Consider the following 19,066-nt stretch of genomic DNA (forward strand, 5'->3'; position numbering starts at 1 on the left):
AGATCAAAAGATTTATACAGACTAATGAAAATGACAATAGAACATATCAGAATCTATGGGATGCAGCAAAAGCAGTGATAAGAGGGAAGTTCATATCACTTCAGGCATATATGAACAAACAAGAGAGAGCCCAAGTGAACCACTTAACTTTCCACCTTAAGGAACTAGAAAAAGAAGAACAAAGACAACCCAAAAGCAGCCGAAGAAAGGAGATAATAAAAATCAGAGCAGAAATAAATGAATTAGAGAACAGAAAAACTATAGAAAAAATTAATAGAACAAGGAGCTGGTTCTTTGAAAAGATCAACAAAATTGACAAACCCTTGGCAAGATTTACCAAGGAAAAAAGAGAAAGAACTCATATAAACAAAATCCAAAATGAAAGAGGAGAAATCACCACGGACACTGTAGATATACAAAGAATTATTGTAGAATACTATGAAAAACTTTATGCCACTAAATTCAACAACCTAGAAGAAATGGATAAATTCCTAGAACAATACAACCTTCCTAGACTGAGTCAAGAAGAAGCAGAAAGCCTAAACAGACCTATCAGTAGAGAAGAAATAGAAAAAACCATTCAAAACCTCCCCAAAAATAAAAGTCCAGGCCCTGACGGCTATACCAGCGAATTTTATCAAACATTCAAAGAAGACTCGGTTCCTATTCTACTCAAAGTCTTCCAAAAAATTGAAGAAGAAGCAATACTTCCAAACACATTTTATGAGGCCAACATAACCCTCATCCCAAAACCAGGCAAGGATGGCACAAAAAAAGAAAACTACAGACCAATATCTCTAATGAATACAGATGCTAAAATATTAAACAAAATACTAGCAAATCGAATACAACAACATATTAAAAAAATAATACATCATGATCAAGTGGGATTCATCCCAGAATCTCAAGGATGGTTCAACATACGTAAAACGGTTAACGTAATACACCATATCAACAAAACAAAGAACAAAAACCACATGATCTTATCAATAGATGCAGAAAAGGCTTTCGATAAAATACAACACAATTTTATGTTTAAGACTCTCAACAAAATGGGTATAGAAGGAAAATATCTCAACATGATAAAGGCCATATATGATAAACCATCAGCTGACATCATATTAAATGGCACTAAACTGAAGGCTTTCCCCCTTAAATCAGGAATAAGACAGGGTTGTCCACTCTCTCCACTCTTATTCAACGTGGTGCTAGAAGTTCTGGCCAGAGCAATCAGACAAGACAAAGAAATAAAAGGCATCCATATCGGAAAAGAAGAAGTAAAGGTATCACTTTTTGCAGATGATATGATCCTATACATCGAAAACCCCAAAGAATCCACAAAAAGACTACTAGAAACAATAAGCCAATACAGTAAGGTCGCAGGATATTAAATTAACATTCAGAAGTCAATAGCCTTTCTATATGCCAACAGTGAAACAACTGAGAAGGATCTCAAAAGAATAATCCCCTTCACGATTGCAACAAAAAAAATAAAATACTTAGGAATAAACATAACAAAGAATGTAAAGGACTTATATAATGAAAACTATAAACCATTGTTAAGGGAAATTGAAAAAGATATAATGAGATGGAAGAATATACCTTGTTCTTGGCTAGGAAGAATAAATATAATCAAGATGGCTATATTACCCAAAGCAATATACAAATTCAATGCAATTCCCATCAAACTTCCAATGACGTTTTTTAAAGAAATAGAGCAAAAAATCATCAGATTTATATGGAACTATAAAAAACCCCGAATAGCCAAAGCAATCCTAAAGAAAAAGAATGAAGCTGGGGGCATTACAATACCTGACTTCAAACTCTATTATAGGGCCACGACAATCAAAACAGCATGGTATTGGCAGAAAAATAGACACTCAGACCAATGGAACAGAATAGAAAGTCCAGAAATAAAACCACATATATAGTCAAATAATTTTTGATAAAGGGGCCAACAACACACAATGGAGAAAAGAAAGCCTCTTCAATAAATGGTGCTGGGAAAACTGGAAAGCCACATGCAAAAGAATGAAACTGGACTACAGTTTGTCCCCCTGTACTAAAATTAACTCAAAATGGATCAAAGATCTAAACATAAGACCTGAAACAATTAAGTACATAGAAGAAGACATAGGTACTCAACTCATGGACCTGGGTTTTAAAGAGCATTTTATGAATTTGACTCCAATGGCAAGAGAAGTGAAGGCAAAAATTAATGAATGGGACTACATCAGACTAAGAAGTTTTTGCTCAGCAAGAGAAACTGATAACAAAATAAACAGAAAGCCAACTAAATGGGAAATGATATTTTCAAACAACAGCTCAGATAAGGGCCTAATATCCAAAATATACAAAGAACTCATAAAACTCAACAACAAACAAACAAACAATCCCATAAAAAAATGGGAAGAGGATATGAACAGACACTTCTCCCAGGCAGAAATACAAATGGCCAACAGATATATGAAAAGATGCTCATCTTCTTTAGCTATTAGAGAAATGCAAATCAAAACGGCAATGAGATACCACCTCACACCTGTTCGATTAGGTATTATTAGCAAGACAGGTAATAGCAAATGTTGGAGAGGCTGTGGAGAAAAAGGAACCCTCATCCACTGTTGGTGGGAATGTAAAGTAGTACAACCATTATGGAAGAAAGTATGGTGGTTCCTCAAAAAACGGCAAATAGAACTACCTTATGACCCAGCAATCCCTCTACTGGGTATATACCCCAAAAACTCAGAAACATTGATTCGTAAAGACACATGCAGCCCCATGTTTATTGCAGCATTGTTCACAGTGGCCAGGACATGGAAACAACCAAAAGGCCCGTCAATAGATGACTGGATAAAGAAGATGTGGCACATATACACTATGGAATACTACTCAGCCATAAGAAATGATGACATCGGAACATTTACAGCAAAATGGTGGGATCTAGATAACATGATACGAAGCGAAATAAGTAAATCAGAAAAAACCAGGAACTGCATTATTCCATACGTAGGCGGGACATAAAAGTGAAACTAAGAGACATTGATAAGAGTGTGGTGGTTACGGGGGGGGGGGGGGGGAGGGGGAATGGGAGAGGGAAAGGGGGAGGGGGAGGGGCACAAAGAAAACAAGATAGAAGGTGACAGAGGACAATCTGACTTTGGGTGACGGGTATGCATCATAATTGAACAACAAGATACCCTGGTCTTGTTATCTTTGAATATATGTATCCTGATTTATTGATGTCACCCCATTAAAAAATAAAATTATTTAATAAAAAAAAAAAGACACATACAAGAATCAACCAATGAATGCATAAAGAAATGGAGCAACAAATTAATGTTTCTCTCTTTCTCTCTCTCTTTCTCTCTCTCTCTCTCTCTTGCTCTCCTAATTCCTCTCTCAAATCAACAAATCAATAAATCAGTCAATAGTCAATAATTATTTTCAAGGCTGAATGTGAGAGCTAAAATTATAAAACACTTAGAAGAAACTGTGAGCATGGAATTTTATGGTCTTGGATTGAACAATGATTTCTTAGAAATAATTCTCAAAGAACAAGCCACAAAATAAAAATAATAGATAAATAAGACTTGATCAAAATAAGAAAACTTGTTCTTAAAAGATATTATCAGAAAAGTGAAAAATGGAAAAAGCATTTGCAAATCATACATATAATAGGAAAATTATATTCAGAATATTCAAAGAATTCTTACAACTGTACAATAAAAAGAAAAAAATTAAAAATGGGTAAGATATTTGAGTAGATATTTCACCAAACAATATATACACATAAACAATAAGTACATAAAAAAATGTTCACTTGGTCGTCATTAGGGAAATGCAAATCAAAATCACAATGAAATACCATTGCACATGTTCATAATAGAATGTCAACTGTCAAAAATGTAGTCAGTAACAAGTGCTGGTGAGAATGTGGAGAAATCAGTTTTTGTATTTTGCTGGTGAGATTATAAAATGGAGCACCCACTTTGAAAAATAACTTGGCAGTTTCTCAAAAACCTAAACATAGCTCTGCTATGACTGAGCAATCTCACCTCTAGGTACATATGCAAGGAACTTGACTACAGAAGTTTATACAAAGCTATGTACAGGAATGTTACGGACATCTTTATTCATAACACACACACAAGAAAAAGAAACATCCAAGATCATCAATGAGAAATTGATAAACAAAATGTGACGCCTCCCAGACATTAGAATACTCTTAGGGAAATAAAAGGAAATAAAGTACTGAAAAAAATTTACAACATAAGCAAACCTTAAAATCATGCTAAGTAGAGAAACCAGACCCCAAAAGGTCATATATTATATGCTTCCATTTATATGAAATATTCAGAATAGGCAAATCTATAAAGACAGAGGTGGCTTGTTAGTTTCCAGGAACTGGAGGTAGAGGTGAATGGGGAGCTGTTGCTAATGGCTATGAGATTTCTTTTGGGGAAATTATAAATATAGTCTGAAATGAGGTAGTGATAATATTTAAAAAACTTTATGAATATGCTAAAAACCCATAAAATATACAATTTAAAAAGCTGAATATTAAGAAATGTACATTACAACTTAATTTTTTAAAAAAAGGAACACACAAGCCTGGCCTGTGGTGGCGCAGTGGATAAAGCGTCGACCTGGAAATGCTGAGGTTGCCTGTTCGAAACCCTGGGCTTGCCTGGTCAAGGCACATATGGGAGTTGATGCTTCTAGCTCCTCCCCCACTTCTCTCTCTCTCTCTCTCTCTCTCTCTCTCTGTCTCTCCCTTTCCTCTCTAAAATGAATAAATAAATAAAAACAAACAAACAAACAAAAAAAAACAAAGCATAAAAAAAATTAAAAAAGGAACACACAAAACAAAGATCTACATATTTGAAACCTATTACCACATTCCTGTACAGAATAAAATTAGTGTCACATAGGGTAAAAAGAAACCAAAAAGATGCCAGTTAGACCACCAGCTCTGACATTTATTAGTAAGTCACTAAATCTCTGTGACCTTCAACGTTTTCATAACATGAAATGCAAGTATTACCATCCTCCTTACTAGGTTGGGGATAAAGAATAATTGTTTCAATCAATAATTACAAGCTAATTTTATGTTTGTTACTTTTTTGTACTGTAATCAGAAACAGAAAGTGGGTCAATGGACCATGGTTCTAGCCCAGTCATAGTTAACGAATACATCTCCTTAATTTGAACCCAGATATTTACAGTATTTGTATAGCCTGAAATATGCATGCCATAGTAAGTTAGCATAGAAGACTATCTCGGTAGAAAGCAACTGTGTTCAGGACCATCTTGTAGTTAATGGCTCCATTTCAGTTCCAAACCATGTCTCCCAAAGGGAATTGGCATGGCTAATAGACTTGGTAAAAAGGTTTATCTTACAGACTTTGGAACTGTTGAATATAAAGAGAATCATTTCCTTAGATTTCTGAGATGGAAGAGGAGAGTTTGGAAACAGTGAAATATGAAACAAGCTGAAAAAGCTTAAGCCTGTATTTGTTCATTGTGCTTTAGATCAAAATAAAAAGTGGGGAGAGAGCAAAGAGTATATTTGAACAGATTCAGTTGAAAGATATAGTAGCATGCACAGTAGATAATTCATAGGCGCTGTTTCCAAGAAAGGAACCAATGAAAAATTAGGCTAAATTCAGAACAATATGATTTATGAGATATTGAACAATACCCCTGAAAAAAATGCAGAGGTCTACTTTTTTTTCCTTCCTTTTTATTTTTCAAATAGAAGCCTTCAGTATAAATCCTGTAAAATAAAGTCAGTGTACCTTAGTGACGGTGCCTGGTATTGTTTATTTTTTCTAGCATGTGGAACCAGTCTAAGGGTTGCATTCAGATTTTTGGCGACCTCTCCCGTAGCACGTTGCTTGTCTTAGCTATATTATGAGCCTATCAGGATGGGACTTTGCTTTACTTGAAGGCCCAATGCAGAGCCCAACACTCCATTGGCCCTACAATTTGTACCATTAATTTTCTTCCAAGGAGCATGGGACTTTCCAGCAATAACATGAAAGTAATTCATATAAACTGAGGAGAAGGCTGGTCCAGTTGGAGGAAGAATATAGAGTACAGATATTTTTTAAAACAACAGCAGTTGCTGCTTTCCTTATTGTGTTTTCAGTTCCAACAGAAAGATAAATTAACTAAAGCATTGCTTGGCAGAGAGGCTTGGGTTATGTGCCTTAATGAATTGACATATAACTATCACCGTTGTTTGTATGTAAGCAATGTTTAAAATGGTGATTAAAATACTAATAATTTAAATGCTGTTCTTTTTTAAAAATTAAAAAAAATGAAATGGCAGTTTCCATTCAGTATTACTATCTATTGTTTAAAATGTATACCACGTAGCCAAGCATACGTATTACAAAGTGTTCCCCCGATATATTCACTACCCAGTGGGCACCATAGATAATCATTACATTATTGATTATATTTCCTATGTTGTAGTTTACATCCCCATGTCCATTTTTTTTTTAATTTATTTATTTTAGAGAGGAGAGGGAGAGACAGAGAGAGAGAAGGGGGGAGGAGCTGGAAGCATCAACTCCCATATGTGCCTTGACCAGGCAAGCCCAGGGTTTCGAACCGGCAACCTCAGCATTTCCAGGTCGACGCTTTATCCACTGCGCCACCACTGGTCAGGCCCCCATGTCCATTTTTTAATTTCCAATTTGTACTTCCCAAACCCGTCACAGTACTTTATCCATCCCCAACTCTCTTTCTATCTGGCATCTGGCAGCCATCAGGTTGTTCTCTGCATCTGCAAATCTGTTTCCATTTTGTTTTCCTTTTATATTGTCTTTTAGATTCCACATAAAAGTGAAATCATGGTATTTTTCCTTTTCTGACTGACTTATTTTACTTAACATAAACATTGGTTTCTCCATGCTGTCACAAAACATAAGATTTTGTTCTTTTTAATGGCTGGGTAATATTCCATTGTATAAATTTAAAACAGCTTTTATCCACTTGTTTATTGCTGGTACTTGTATTGCTTCCATACCATGGCTAGTATAAACAATGTAATGAAAATAGGGGTGCATATATTCTTTAAAATTATTGTTTTGGGAAGTTTTCAAACATAAACTTAAAAGTGAAATTGCTGGGGCATAAGGTGATTTCACTTCAATTTTTTGATGATTTCCATATTGTTTTATCTGCATTCCCACCAAGAAGGCACACAGGTTACTTTTTTTCACATTCTTGTCAACACTTCTTTATTGATATATTGATGATAGCATTCTAATAAGTGTGAGGTTATATATCACTGTGGTTTTAATTTAATTTCTCTAATGATCTATTGACTGAGCATTTTTCCATATTTCTATTGGCTATCTATATGCCTTCTTTGGAGAAGTGTTGATTTAGGTCTTTTACTCAGTTATAATTAAATTTTTTGGGTTTTCTTAGTGTGGAATTGTAAGAGATATTTAAAAACGTTGAATTTTAACCTCTTATCAGATGTATCATAGGCAAATTAATATGTTTTCCCCTTTAGTGGGTTGTCTTTTCATTTTGTTTATACCTTCTTTTACAATGCAAAAATTTTTAGTTTGATATACGATAGTGCCATTTTTAGTATAGTTTTTTAATTTGTTGATTGATTTTTTTAGATAGAGAAGAAAGAGAGAGAGAGAGAGAGAGAGAGAGAGAGAGAAGGGGAGCAGCAGGAAGCATCAACTCATAGTAGTTGCTTCCTATATGAGCCATAACCAGGTAAGTCCAAGGTTTTGAACTGGTGACCTCAGCATTCCAGGTTGGTGCTTTAGCCACTGCACCACCACCATAGGTTAAGTGATATAGTCCCATTGGTTTGTTGTTTATTTTATTTTCCTTGCCCAAGAAGATTTTGCAGAAAAAAATATTGCTATAAAAAATGTCCAAGATTTTACTGCCTATATTTTCTAGGATTTTTATGCTATTGTGTCTAACATTTAGGTCTAATCTATTTTGAGTTTATTCTGGTGTATCATGTAGGAAAGTAGTGTAGTTCAGTTTTTTGCATATATATTTCCAATTTTCCTGACACTATTTATTGACTAGACTGTCTCTACCGCATTATGGGCTTGCCTCCTTTGTCAACTATTAATTGACATTATAGGCAAAATTTATTTCTGTGCTTTCTATTCTGTTTCTATTCTATTCTGTTTCTTAGATCTAGATGTCTGTTTTTATGCCAATATCATGTTGTTTTTATTACTGTGACCTAGTAATATAGTTTGAAATCAGGTATCACAATTCCTCCAACTATGTATGTATTTATCAAGATTGCTGTAGCTATTTGGAGTCTTTTGCAGTTTCATATAAATTTTTGGATTATTTGTTATAGTTTTGTGAAATGCACCATTGGTATATTGTTAAGAATTCCATTGAAATTATAGATTGGTTTGGGCAGTATGGACATTTTAACAATGTTCACTCTTCCTATCCATGAGCATAGTATATATACATACTTCCATTTATTTCTATATTCAATTTCTTTCTTTAGTGTCTTACAATTTTCTGAAAACTAGTGTTTTACATCCTTGGTTAAATTTATTTCTAGGTATTTTATTTTTTGATGCAATTGTAAATATATTTAATTACATAATTAATGTATAAATATACAAACAATTCCTAGTTATTTATTTTGTATGACACTCTTTTATTGAATTCATTTTTCAGTTCTAACAGGTTTTTGTGGCATCCTCAGAATTCTCTACGTACAGTATCATGTCATTTGCAAATAATGACAGTGTTACTTCTTCCTTTTCAATTTGGATGTCAATGCAATCGATTAATACGATTCAGAAAGGATATAGAAAGGTATGAGGGCAGGGATTTTCACTCCTCTCTTCCATTCTTAGTCCCCTGATGAGGGCTTTTAAACCCTCAAAGCCCAATTAGGTCATGTGTAAAACAGAGAGATTTCACTAAATACATGATACTGATTTTACTAACTTACCTCTACTCTTCCTAAGTTAAAAATGATTTAGAATTGTTTAAGGATCCCTAAGGTTTCCCCAGGGCTAGATTATATGAGTCTGAGCATACTGATGGACCAAAAAATTGGAACTGGAAAGGTCAGTGCACACTTCCTGATCCAGGTGACCCAAAAGAAATGAGAGTCCACCTCTTCCAGTGCTCACTGACTCTTGGCAGTGTAATATATAATATAATTACACCAGCATGTTCAGATGGAGTGATAATGAGTATAAGTAATTATGTTGAAAAGATATACAGAGTTTTTAACCAAGAAATTGAGGAAGGCTAAAGGATTGTTTGAAGACTCTCTAAGGTGATAGAATAGTAGAAATTGGTCTTGGGCTGCAGTTACTACAACACAACACAAGGAAAAACAAAAATGCCTGTCATACCTTTTCTGCAAAAGGGCCCTTCATATGGTGAACTGGTGCAGTCGCAGAAGTATCCACTGCGCTTCTCCACACACTTGCCCCCATTGTGGCAGATGCTACTGTAACTGCTGCAATGGCCCGGGCATCCGGGCCGTACTCCAGATGTGACCCTCGCCCTCTCCTCCAGGTCCAGCTTCTGCCCATTCAAACTTAAGGAGCGTATGCATCCTAGAAATCCTTTCTGCTTGGATGACATTCCTCCTAAGTGGTAAAAAAAAAAGGAAATATATATATATATATATATATGTATCACAAGGCTCATATATTTTGATTTTAATATTGGCATTCATATCAGTTCAACACTGTTCTGTTGTGATGCCATGGAGAACTTCTCCACTAGAGTTTCTATGGAGTGAGAAATTTCAAGAGCTTGGGAAAACTCATGACTTTTCTGGTTGGGAAGCCACTCACACTAACCGCTCCCCACCCTTCACACACACACACACACTCAAAAACATTTTTTAAAATACCTCATGTGGAATCTTGCATATTACATATTTAAGGTAGAAGATTTAAGATAAGAACTTATCATGTTCCTTACAGATGAAAATAAAATTTTCAGCTTTCTGTCTATGGAAGACACTTATCTGAAGTGAAGGGCACAGAGTTGAATCGTGCCACTAGCAAAATTAGAAGCAAGTTGGCAGGCTCATTGAGTGAAAAAACTGCCAGGTGCTTTGTGATGCTTATTTGGTGCAGTGCAATAGACTAGAAAGAAGGTGGAATTTAGAACCAGAAAGAAATGGAGTCCAACTCCATGTTACTAGATGATTAGCCATACTGACCACCAACTCAAGTGGGCTTCACTTAGCTACTTGATCTGTAAAATAAGAATGAGTCTATTTTATGTATTTACAGAAAGACTTAGTTAAGATACAGTACATCCCCAATCAGTGCTCTTTACTATTCCCTCTTATTGAACCTTCACAATAATAGGTATACATATGTATCCTAGAGATAAAAATCAAAACTACAATGAGATACCACCTCACACCTGTTAGACTGGCTGTTATCAACAAGACAGGTAATAACAAGGGTTGGAGAGGCTGAAGAGAAAAAGGAACCCTCATTCACAGCTGGTGGGAATGTAAATTAGTACAAATGGCAACATAGGGTCATTTACAACAACATGGATGGACTTTGAGGACATTACACTGAGTGAAATCTGTAAATCAGAAAAAACTAGAAACTGTATGATCTCACACTTAGGTGGGATACAAAGCTGAGACTCATGGACATAGATAAGAGTACAGTGGTTACCAGGGGGAGGGAGATGTAATGGAGGGGTAGGGGGGATGGGGAAGGGTGGAAAGAGGGGTAAATATAAGGTGACAGAAAATGATTTGGCATTAAGTGATGGATATACAGCATAATTGACTAACCAAATGATGGAGTGATGTACCCTGAGGTATAGAGAGTGGAGGACCCTGAGGTCTTCCAGGTCTACATGGAGTTCTAATGGAGAGGTGACGCTGTGCTGGAAAGAACAAGGACTGGCCGCCATTTATTTTTCTGTAAGTCACCTCTGCTTTCTGAGCCTCTTTCATTTGTATTCCTTTATGTTGCAACTTTATTGAATCTTGGTCTAGCAAATAACCAGATAGAAATATATTCCCACCTAAGTAGATATGAATATGGATTCCAAATGTGCCGTCTCAGACTGAGAATATATATGTTAAACAATAAACAGAGCTGTAAGTTAAAATAAATGAATAGGTCACATAAAAAATTTTGGAAATGGGGATGGTGGAAATATAGGGTGGGAGGAAGGAGAATTCTACCTTCCTCAAATCCTACTACTAAATATATGTATGACAGTCACTGTCCACATCTAAAGACAATGTTACTAAATTAATCTACTCTCTTATCCTGAAGTAATGATAAAACTTCATGGTATTTTCAGTTCTAGTAAGGGATACCTAAGCCAGCCAGGAGGTCAAACCAAATGGCATTCTCCTGTCTGTCTCAATTTTAGTGAGGAAGTCTCCTTTAACCACAAAATAAATAAATTATAAAGACAAGCAGCTCATAGAGGAGGTTCATTATGTCTTTTCTAGAGATTGTCTAGAATGAAGATGACAGTATTTATGGATTCAAATGTTTTATTTTAGTTTTTCCTCATTTTGCAGTCACTCCTTATGATGGGTCTAGATAACTGTTCCTATGTCTTGTTAGTGGAAATTTTCTTCTAGCAGAGATGGAGAAGACAGTATGTGTTATACTTTTTTTCTTGCATGAGACTCTCTCAACAAGATTTTGAGTTAAAAAAAAAGTGGCTGGGGTGGTTTCTCTGTCAGGAATGTGCCCCTAGAAGTTTGAGATATAGAGCACAGTGTGTATGACCCTAAGCAAGGGAATCAGCTCAATCCCAGATGCCGACAAAACACAATGGCACAATAGACTATGAACTAAATGGCAAATGACCTACTGAATTTTTTGCTCCATAAGATGCACCTGACCATAAAACACACCTAAGCTTTTAAGGAGGAAAAAAAAATATTCTGAACCAAATAGTGCGTTAAAATATTTAATAAAATATACGACAATAATATTTCAACAATGTAAATTCAAAACAGTATTAACAACCATTAGCACTGTTATTAACAAATGAGAAGAAACTTTAATGTTCAAATACTCTTCTAGATGTTTGGGAACCCCAGAAACTCATCATTGCTAGTGTCAGAATCTAAGAAGCTCAGTTGCTCACAATCACTGGTATCACTTTCTTCACTATTTTTATATATAATGCCATCTTTAGTGCCATCTAAGGCATTGCTAATGGCACATTTTCTAAATGACCATACCATGGTTTCATTCTTCACTGACTGCCATGATGTTTTCACCCATTCACAAACTTGAGTGATAGTGGGTCTCTTTATTTGTCCAGTTGGTGTCAGATCATGATTACCAGCAGCCATCCATTTGTTCCACTCTTCTTGTATAAAGACTTTAAAGGGTTTGTTGATGGAAATGTCAAGAGGTTGCAACTGGCTGGTAAGATCCCCAGGAATTACAACTAGATGAGTCTTCACTTCTTTAAAGTTTGTGTGTGTGTGGTTTCGCTAATAGGTGCTCTAAACTGGTCAAGCACTAATAGGGCAGGTTTTTTCAGAAGCCGTCTAGGACGTTTGGACCAAACTTCTTTCACACCCTTGGCCTCTCTCATATCTGCCAGCCAGCCAGCCAATGAAATTCTATGAGGCTGGCAACAAGTGATGTCAGCACTTCACACAGAGCTCCAGCAGCTGCAGCGCAGCCCTCCACTACAGCTGCGTGCCTTTCACACCTGCCCTCAATAATGCCAGATAAATGCACCCACACAACGTCTCTCGCCCTCCTTCCTGCGCTGCATGTAACTGTGGAAACTGGAACCAGGAGATTGCTCAGCAGATGCCCCGGTTCTGCAAGCCGGCATGGTGGGTATGATTACACTCTCTCTGGTGCTCATTCTACATATGTTTACTGGTGCAGCAACCCACAACAGCTAAACAAACAAACAAACCGAACATTCACTCCATAAGACGCATGGGCATTTTCCCTTCCACTTTTGAGTGAAAAAAGTGCTTCTTATGGAGCGAAAAATACGATAAATTTCAGATTTTACCAGACCACTTTCTATTCTGTAGAAAGAAAAAAAAAGGTAGAGGTTAGGCTCCTTTATTCTTTACAGAAGAGTAAGGGGTGGGCAAAAGTTGGTTTATAGTTGTTTATATGGAAAAGAATACAATAATTAAGAAATAAGTATATAAGAATTAACTCTATTTTGTGTAATCACAATGCAAAACCCACTTTTTCCCCATTCTGTATGTAGACTCAGTATAAAATAATTTTTAAAAAAAGTGTTCCCCACTCACACACTCACTCACCCTCCCTTAGCATGTCAGTGGCCTTCATTTCTGTCATTACCTACTCTGTGTACAGCAGTGTTGGAGACGAACACTGTGGAAAGATGCAGCCAAGCCTTTCCTCCTCTTCTTTCACAGTGCCTTTCTCTCAGCACAGCCCTTTGGGGGTACTCCCCCAGATATTGATGAACTATCTACTTCTTTCTACACCCAGAGCCACACCCTAAAGACCAGCAACATCTAACCGATCTTCCACCTCCCAACCCTGATTTTTACACCCATTCACAACTGCATTTTGATCAAAGATCAACCCCATGTAAACATTTCATTCTTCCAGTTCTGTGTGATGCCCTTCAGAGAGTTGCCATTGCAGAAAATCAACTGCAGATCCTTAGCGCAGTGGATAAACCACGGAAGATCTAGTCTCTGCCCATTCCTTCATTTTTTTGCTCAGACTTTAGGGCATCCGGCATCTGAATTGCTAATGAAAACCCAAAACCCATGGTCTGTCCTGAGTTTGGACACCTCCATTTGCATTTATGTCATATAGCATCTTCCCCTATGTACTCCATAGCACCCCTTCTTTATTCCTACCATCACAAACGCACACACCTACACTCATATTTCTACTTATATTTCTTAGTTCACATATTTATTGCTCACCCAATATTTATTTTAACTCCTTGATCATTTTTTTATAAAACAAAAATTATTTAAATAATTCTAATAATACTTCCACTGAAGAATCAGATGTGTTAACAATGAAGCCGCTTTCTTGCATGACAGAATTCAGCTGCACTAAGAGAGGACATACATGCAGTGTCTGCGTGGCCACATCCCACTCGAGGATGAACTTCCTCCATTCCCAGTGCCTTCCTGACCCTTGCAGGTATTTCATTTTTCCAGTGTTTTTATATACTTTTCTCTTTATGTGGCTGCAGCTTGTCTAGAGTTTACACAAGGCTGAAAGAACAATCAACACAAAAATGTAGCTTCATACTTGAAGCTCCTGAAAGTCACATTGAGGCTTATACTTGATCTGCAAGCTGTTTGAAAATCAGAACAATGCCTTCAATTCTTAAAAAGAAATCAAAGATATTTGTTATGTGCTAGAAAATTCATAATTGACTAATTGATTACTCAGTGGGGAAATAAATGGTATTATCCATATTATTCACATTCCACAGTTGAAAAAACTTTGTGTCACAGACATTGCTTTGGCTAGAGTTAAGAATCAAACAGATTTTATACTGCACAGCCAGTATTCAGACCAAGATCTCTTAACCTTCAAAGCTTATATACCTTTACAACCCTAAAATCCTAAAATGAGCTATTTCATCAGACAATTTGGGTCAGTACTGCAACTAAGGGGTTATTCTATTTTCTTCCCCTGGTGTCTTACATAGTTTATTCCATTGAGTAACAGACACATAAGCATCAATCTTCTTGGCTTTCAGACCATTCCTCCTGATGACCTACACCATTAGTAAACTGGCTTTGCTAAGAACACTTTTGTATGAAACCCTTCAGTTGGCCCTTGGTATCAAGCATGCTCACTGTGATGCTGCTTCCTTGGACTGAGCATGAATCAATTCTTAAAAATGTTGGTATCATTATTTTCGACCTGTCTTAGAAAAACCTCCATGTGTCATCAGAAAAAATGTTCATTACTTCCAAAAAAAGAGCTCAATTCCTTCTGCCTCTATTATTCTTGCATGACCTCACAATGTTTGACATGATTCACCAGAAAATAGAAATAATAATTCCCTTCCAGTGTTGAAGCAAGAGCAACGTTTTGGGATCCCTGCAAATTTACAATTCATGAAGTCAGTGTAGTATTTTCCCCAAGGAGTTATAAGTTGAGAGTAACTTTAGTTTGTTTTGACACAGATAAGGAAACCAAGCCAAAAAGAAACAAAAAAGTCCCAAGAAAGGCCAAATAAAGTAGGAAGGAAGGAAGCTGCACAAAAATGAGACTCACAGGCCAACCCCTTTACCAATATCTATTCTAGAGATGCAGCACATCTGGAAAGATGTGATTTCAGATTTGGGAAGAAGGTGACTTTTCCTTGCTGCTACAGGCATGAGGATAACAACGTGATTCCTAATAAGAGCATGGCAATATCCGATCCTCAAATTGTAAAAAATCAGTTACCAGCCTCATCATTTTCTGTAAATAAATTTTATTCTGCAAATAAAAACAATGATTATACCTAGGCTAGTTGCTTTCCTACCAAGTCCACATGGTCTGTTGGCAGTTGACCTGGAATTCACACCCAGATCTCCTCATTTCCCTGTTGCCATGGTGTTGGTTCTTGGATTTCTCTTGTCTCCTCCTCACAGTGACTGGCACGTTAGTAGGGGACAGCAGAGAATATGGATGAGACCTCCAAGAGCACATGTTATAAAGTTTCTCCTACCTCATTAAGTACATATGACCAGTGATACAGCATGGCTGTAAGTATAACTAACATGGTGATAAAATCCAGAAGTTAAAATATTATTTCTGAGAATCCAGCAGCATGAGGTGACCAATGCATTAACACTTCAACTTGCCACATTCTGATAACAAGGGCAGTACTAAGAGGTATACACTATTCTATAAAATTCAATCCATTTCTAGGACTCAGGGAGCACTCATGAAAACAGCAGCAATGCCAGTGATTACAATGCTGTAAGATGGTCTGCTTTGAGTAAAAGATAGTTCAGTAGTAAAGGTATTAGGTCATCTGATCTGTGGTGGTGCAGTGAATAAAGCATTGACCTGGAACACTGAGGTCACCAGTTCAAAACCCTGGGCTTGCCCAGTCATGGCACATACAGGAAGCAACTACTATGAGTTCATGCTTCCCACTTCTCCCTCTTTCTCTCTTCCTCCCTCTCTCTCTCTCTCTCTCTCTCTCTCTCTCTCTCACACACACACACACACACACACACACACACTCTAAAAATCAATAAATTACATCTAAAAAAGAAAAAAAAGGATTAAATATATCTGGTCAGACATAAACAAATTAATATTTAAGTACTGCTACATTCAATTTACCCCAGTAATGAAGTACACACTAATAATATCTTTTTCTGACCAGCAAATAAAAAATATTCAATGTCTCTAAATTTCCAAATGATAAGGAATGCAATTCTTCAGTTTGGCTGGTATATCTAAATAGAGCATTTTTAATGTTGTTGTTTTGGTTTTGCTCTTTTTCATGAACCATTAAATTAGAAAAAAGAAAAAATATTGCAACTTAAGCATTTTCAGTTACCTGATATTTCTAAATGGACATTATCCCTGTACACTAAATAACAAAATTCGAACTAAGAGACCAAAATGAGCTCCAATAGCATTTTTCTTCTTCAAGTACATTAAGACAAATTCAGTAAAGCCTGAGTAACATGTGAGATGGAACTTATTGGAGAGAAACAGAGAAGCAGGTGCTTTCACTGCAGCTGACCTTAGTTCTACCTCAAGCAAGACATCGCCTACAGATCCAACCACATGCTCTTAAAACTCACTGCCTCTCTGATCAATTTAATTGAAACGTCTGGAGAACAAACCTGCCATGAAACACAGCTGCCTCTTTTTCCCTGTTGACTTGCAGGAAGTTATTGCATATTCAGGGCATATGATAATTTTATAACTGCATGAAATTTGCATGAAAGGATTGAAAATTACTCTATCTTGTTATACACATTTCAGCTTCAAATATTAGTAAATACTTACCAAAAATAAATTAAACTTGGACATAAATATAATGTATGAAACTTGCAAACTACGTGAATTGATTTCACCAAAAAACCCCACAAAAATCCCCATTAAATCGTGATGACTAACAAACTTCTTCAGAGAAGTAAAATGTGATACTTAAATAGAACTAAATAGCAATATAAATTTAAACATTTTAATAGTAAATCATATCATTAAGTGAATTATTAATTAAGTAAATGCCTTATAATCATAACATTGTTTAATCACTTATATTTTAGCTTCTGCTAGATATGAAAAGCATGACAGATAAAAAAGGATGGCCCCTATTGGGAAAAAAGCATATTACACATTTTTTACTTTTTATTTAACTCATGTGCTTTTATGTACTACTCTCCTCAGAGTTAAAAAGTTTTACAAAACCATATTTAAAAGAAACAAATAAAAACACCCATTGATTGCTGATAGCTTTGTGCTACTAGCAAGAAGGCTGTTTAATGTGAGAGTTGGTTAAATAAGAAAAATGAAAGACAGTTATATTTGGGTAGACTGGCACCTTTTGAAATCTATTTATACCATTGTATAACATTATTTATACCATTGTATAACATCTAAACTTCAAGTGTTATGTAAGAGTAGCTTCTTGGCTTTGACAATACTACAATAGTCATAACAGTTACAGCTCTATTTTGTCCTTTAAAGCTTTACATTCTCTGCTCAATATATTTATAAAAAATACTGACCTTTTCCTACCTGGACTAATATAGCTAAATGTCCTGTTCCTCTTTCTATTTCTCTCCCTGTTTTCTTCTCTTTCTCTAACAAACACACACACAGCATAACACACGACTGTGAGCTCTTTGAATGTAGTGTCACTACACAATTTATCTGTCAAACTCCACCATCCAACAAGGTACCTGACTTATTTTAGATGCTCAGTGACTATAAAATGAATAAATACATGACTCATGAATGATGTCTGAGACTTTCCAGTTCCCCGTGCCCAACAGTGGCAGCCAGTTCAGATGAACAACTTGTCTAAAGCCTCACTCTAACTCTCACAAGGGAACGAGCCATGGAGAATCCTTTGCTTGGGGATTAAGACTGTTCTTATGTGCAAGTGTAAGGCAGCCACACAAGTAATGTGACTTCAAGAGTATCAAAGAAGCTCTTAGTCTAAAAACCAAGAGCTCCTTCCCCTTCACATTACTGATGACTGAAACCCATTTTGAATGGCACAACATATTTTTCTACACTGTTAGTGATTATTCTTAAAAGTTAGGTATCAGCCAAAAAAGGAAAGTGTGGTCCACAAACTTGGAGTCAGAACCACTAAGGTGTGATACATTTCCTTTTTCTAAAAGTATATATTATAATTAAAAAATAAAAAATAATAAGGGTTCCTGAATATCTGAGGGTCATATGTACAAGGAGAAAAGATACAAAAAGAGTCTGAGCTCTCCTCAAAATTTTCTAAGGAGTGGTACAATCTTTTATCATTGTGGCTAAAGAAGTGAGAAAAAAAGAAATTATAAAGTAAAATTTACAATTATAAATACTTTGTGACACATTTTAATCATTTCTCAGATCTACAGTAAAAAGCAATTTCCGTTGGGCCTAGTAACAGAATGGTTTGTAGGGTTTTTTTAGCATGAAGGGTGCCTTAAGATGTCCCCTACCTACAAACAGCTGGCTGTTCAGCTGCAGTCGGAAGTGGCCCGCCTCCGAAGTCTCCCTGCATGTCCTTGGGAGCTGGTCCACCTGGAGCGAGGTCACCTTGAGGTTCCTCTCAGCCCGAATGTAATGCCATTGGTTGTCATTCAGAGGAGAAGGAGACTGGACTATGAGCTCTACAGGGCCATTCCCAACATCAATGGCAAAAGTGATCTCAGAAGGAGCTGAAACCAAAAGGGAAACAGGTAGAATGATGAAGGGAGTTGTCAGGGCATTTAGGGCACAAACATATCGTGAATGAATGACATGGTAAGTCAACAGCTAGATAAAGAGGACATCAGTTGAAATCCCTGCAGCATTAAAATTATAATTAATACTAATATTTACTAAATATGAAGCCTCAAGCTCTCATT

At 36.2% G+C, this 19,066-nt stretch overlaps 1 protein-coding gene across 3 annotated transcripts in view; it reads right to left on the reverse strand.

Moving 5' to 3' along the window:
- Window positions 1-19,066, reverse strand: part of CNTNAP5 (contactin associated protein family member 5) — an 884,141-nt gene that overhangs the window by 126,207 nt on the left and 738,868 nt on the right. For 2 of the 3 annotated variants that reach the window (XM_066280702.1, XM_066280701.1), the window contains 2 exons: window positions 18,659-18,877; window positions 9,390-9,629 (listed from right to left, as the gene is read on the reverse strand). In XM_066280702.1, coding sequence (XP_066136799.1) covers window positions 9,390-9,629; window positions 18,659-18,877 — 459 coding nt within the window. The remainder of the gene's footprint in view (window positions 1-9,389; window positions 9,630-18,658; window positions 18,878-19,066) is intronic. The other variant, XM_066280703.1, reaches the window with a different exon arrangement.

The sequence above is a fragment of the Saccopteryx bilineata genome, chromosome 5, assembly GCF_036850765.1.
Source record: "Saccopteryx bilineata isolate mSacBil1 chromosome 5, mSacBil1_pri_phased_curated, whole genome shotgun sequence".
NCBI lineage: Eukaryota > Metazoa > Chordata > Mammalia > Chiroptera > Emballonuridae > Saccopteryx > Saccopteryx bilineata.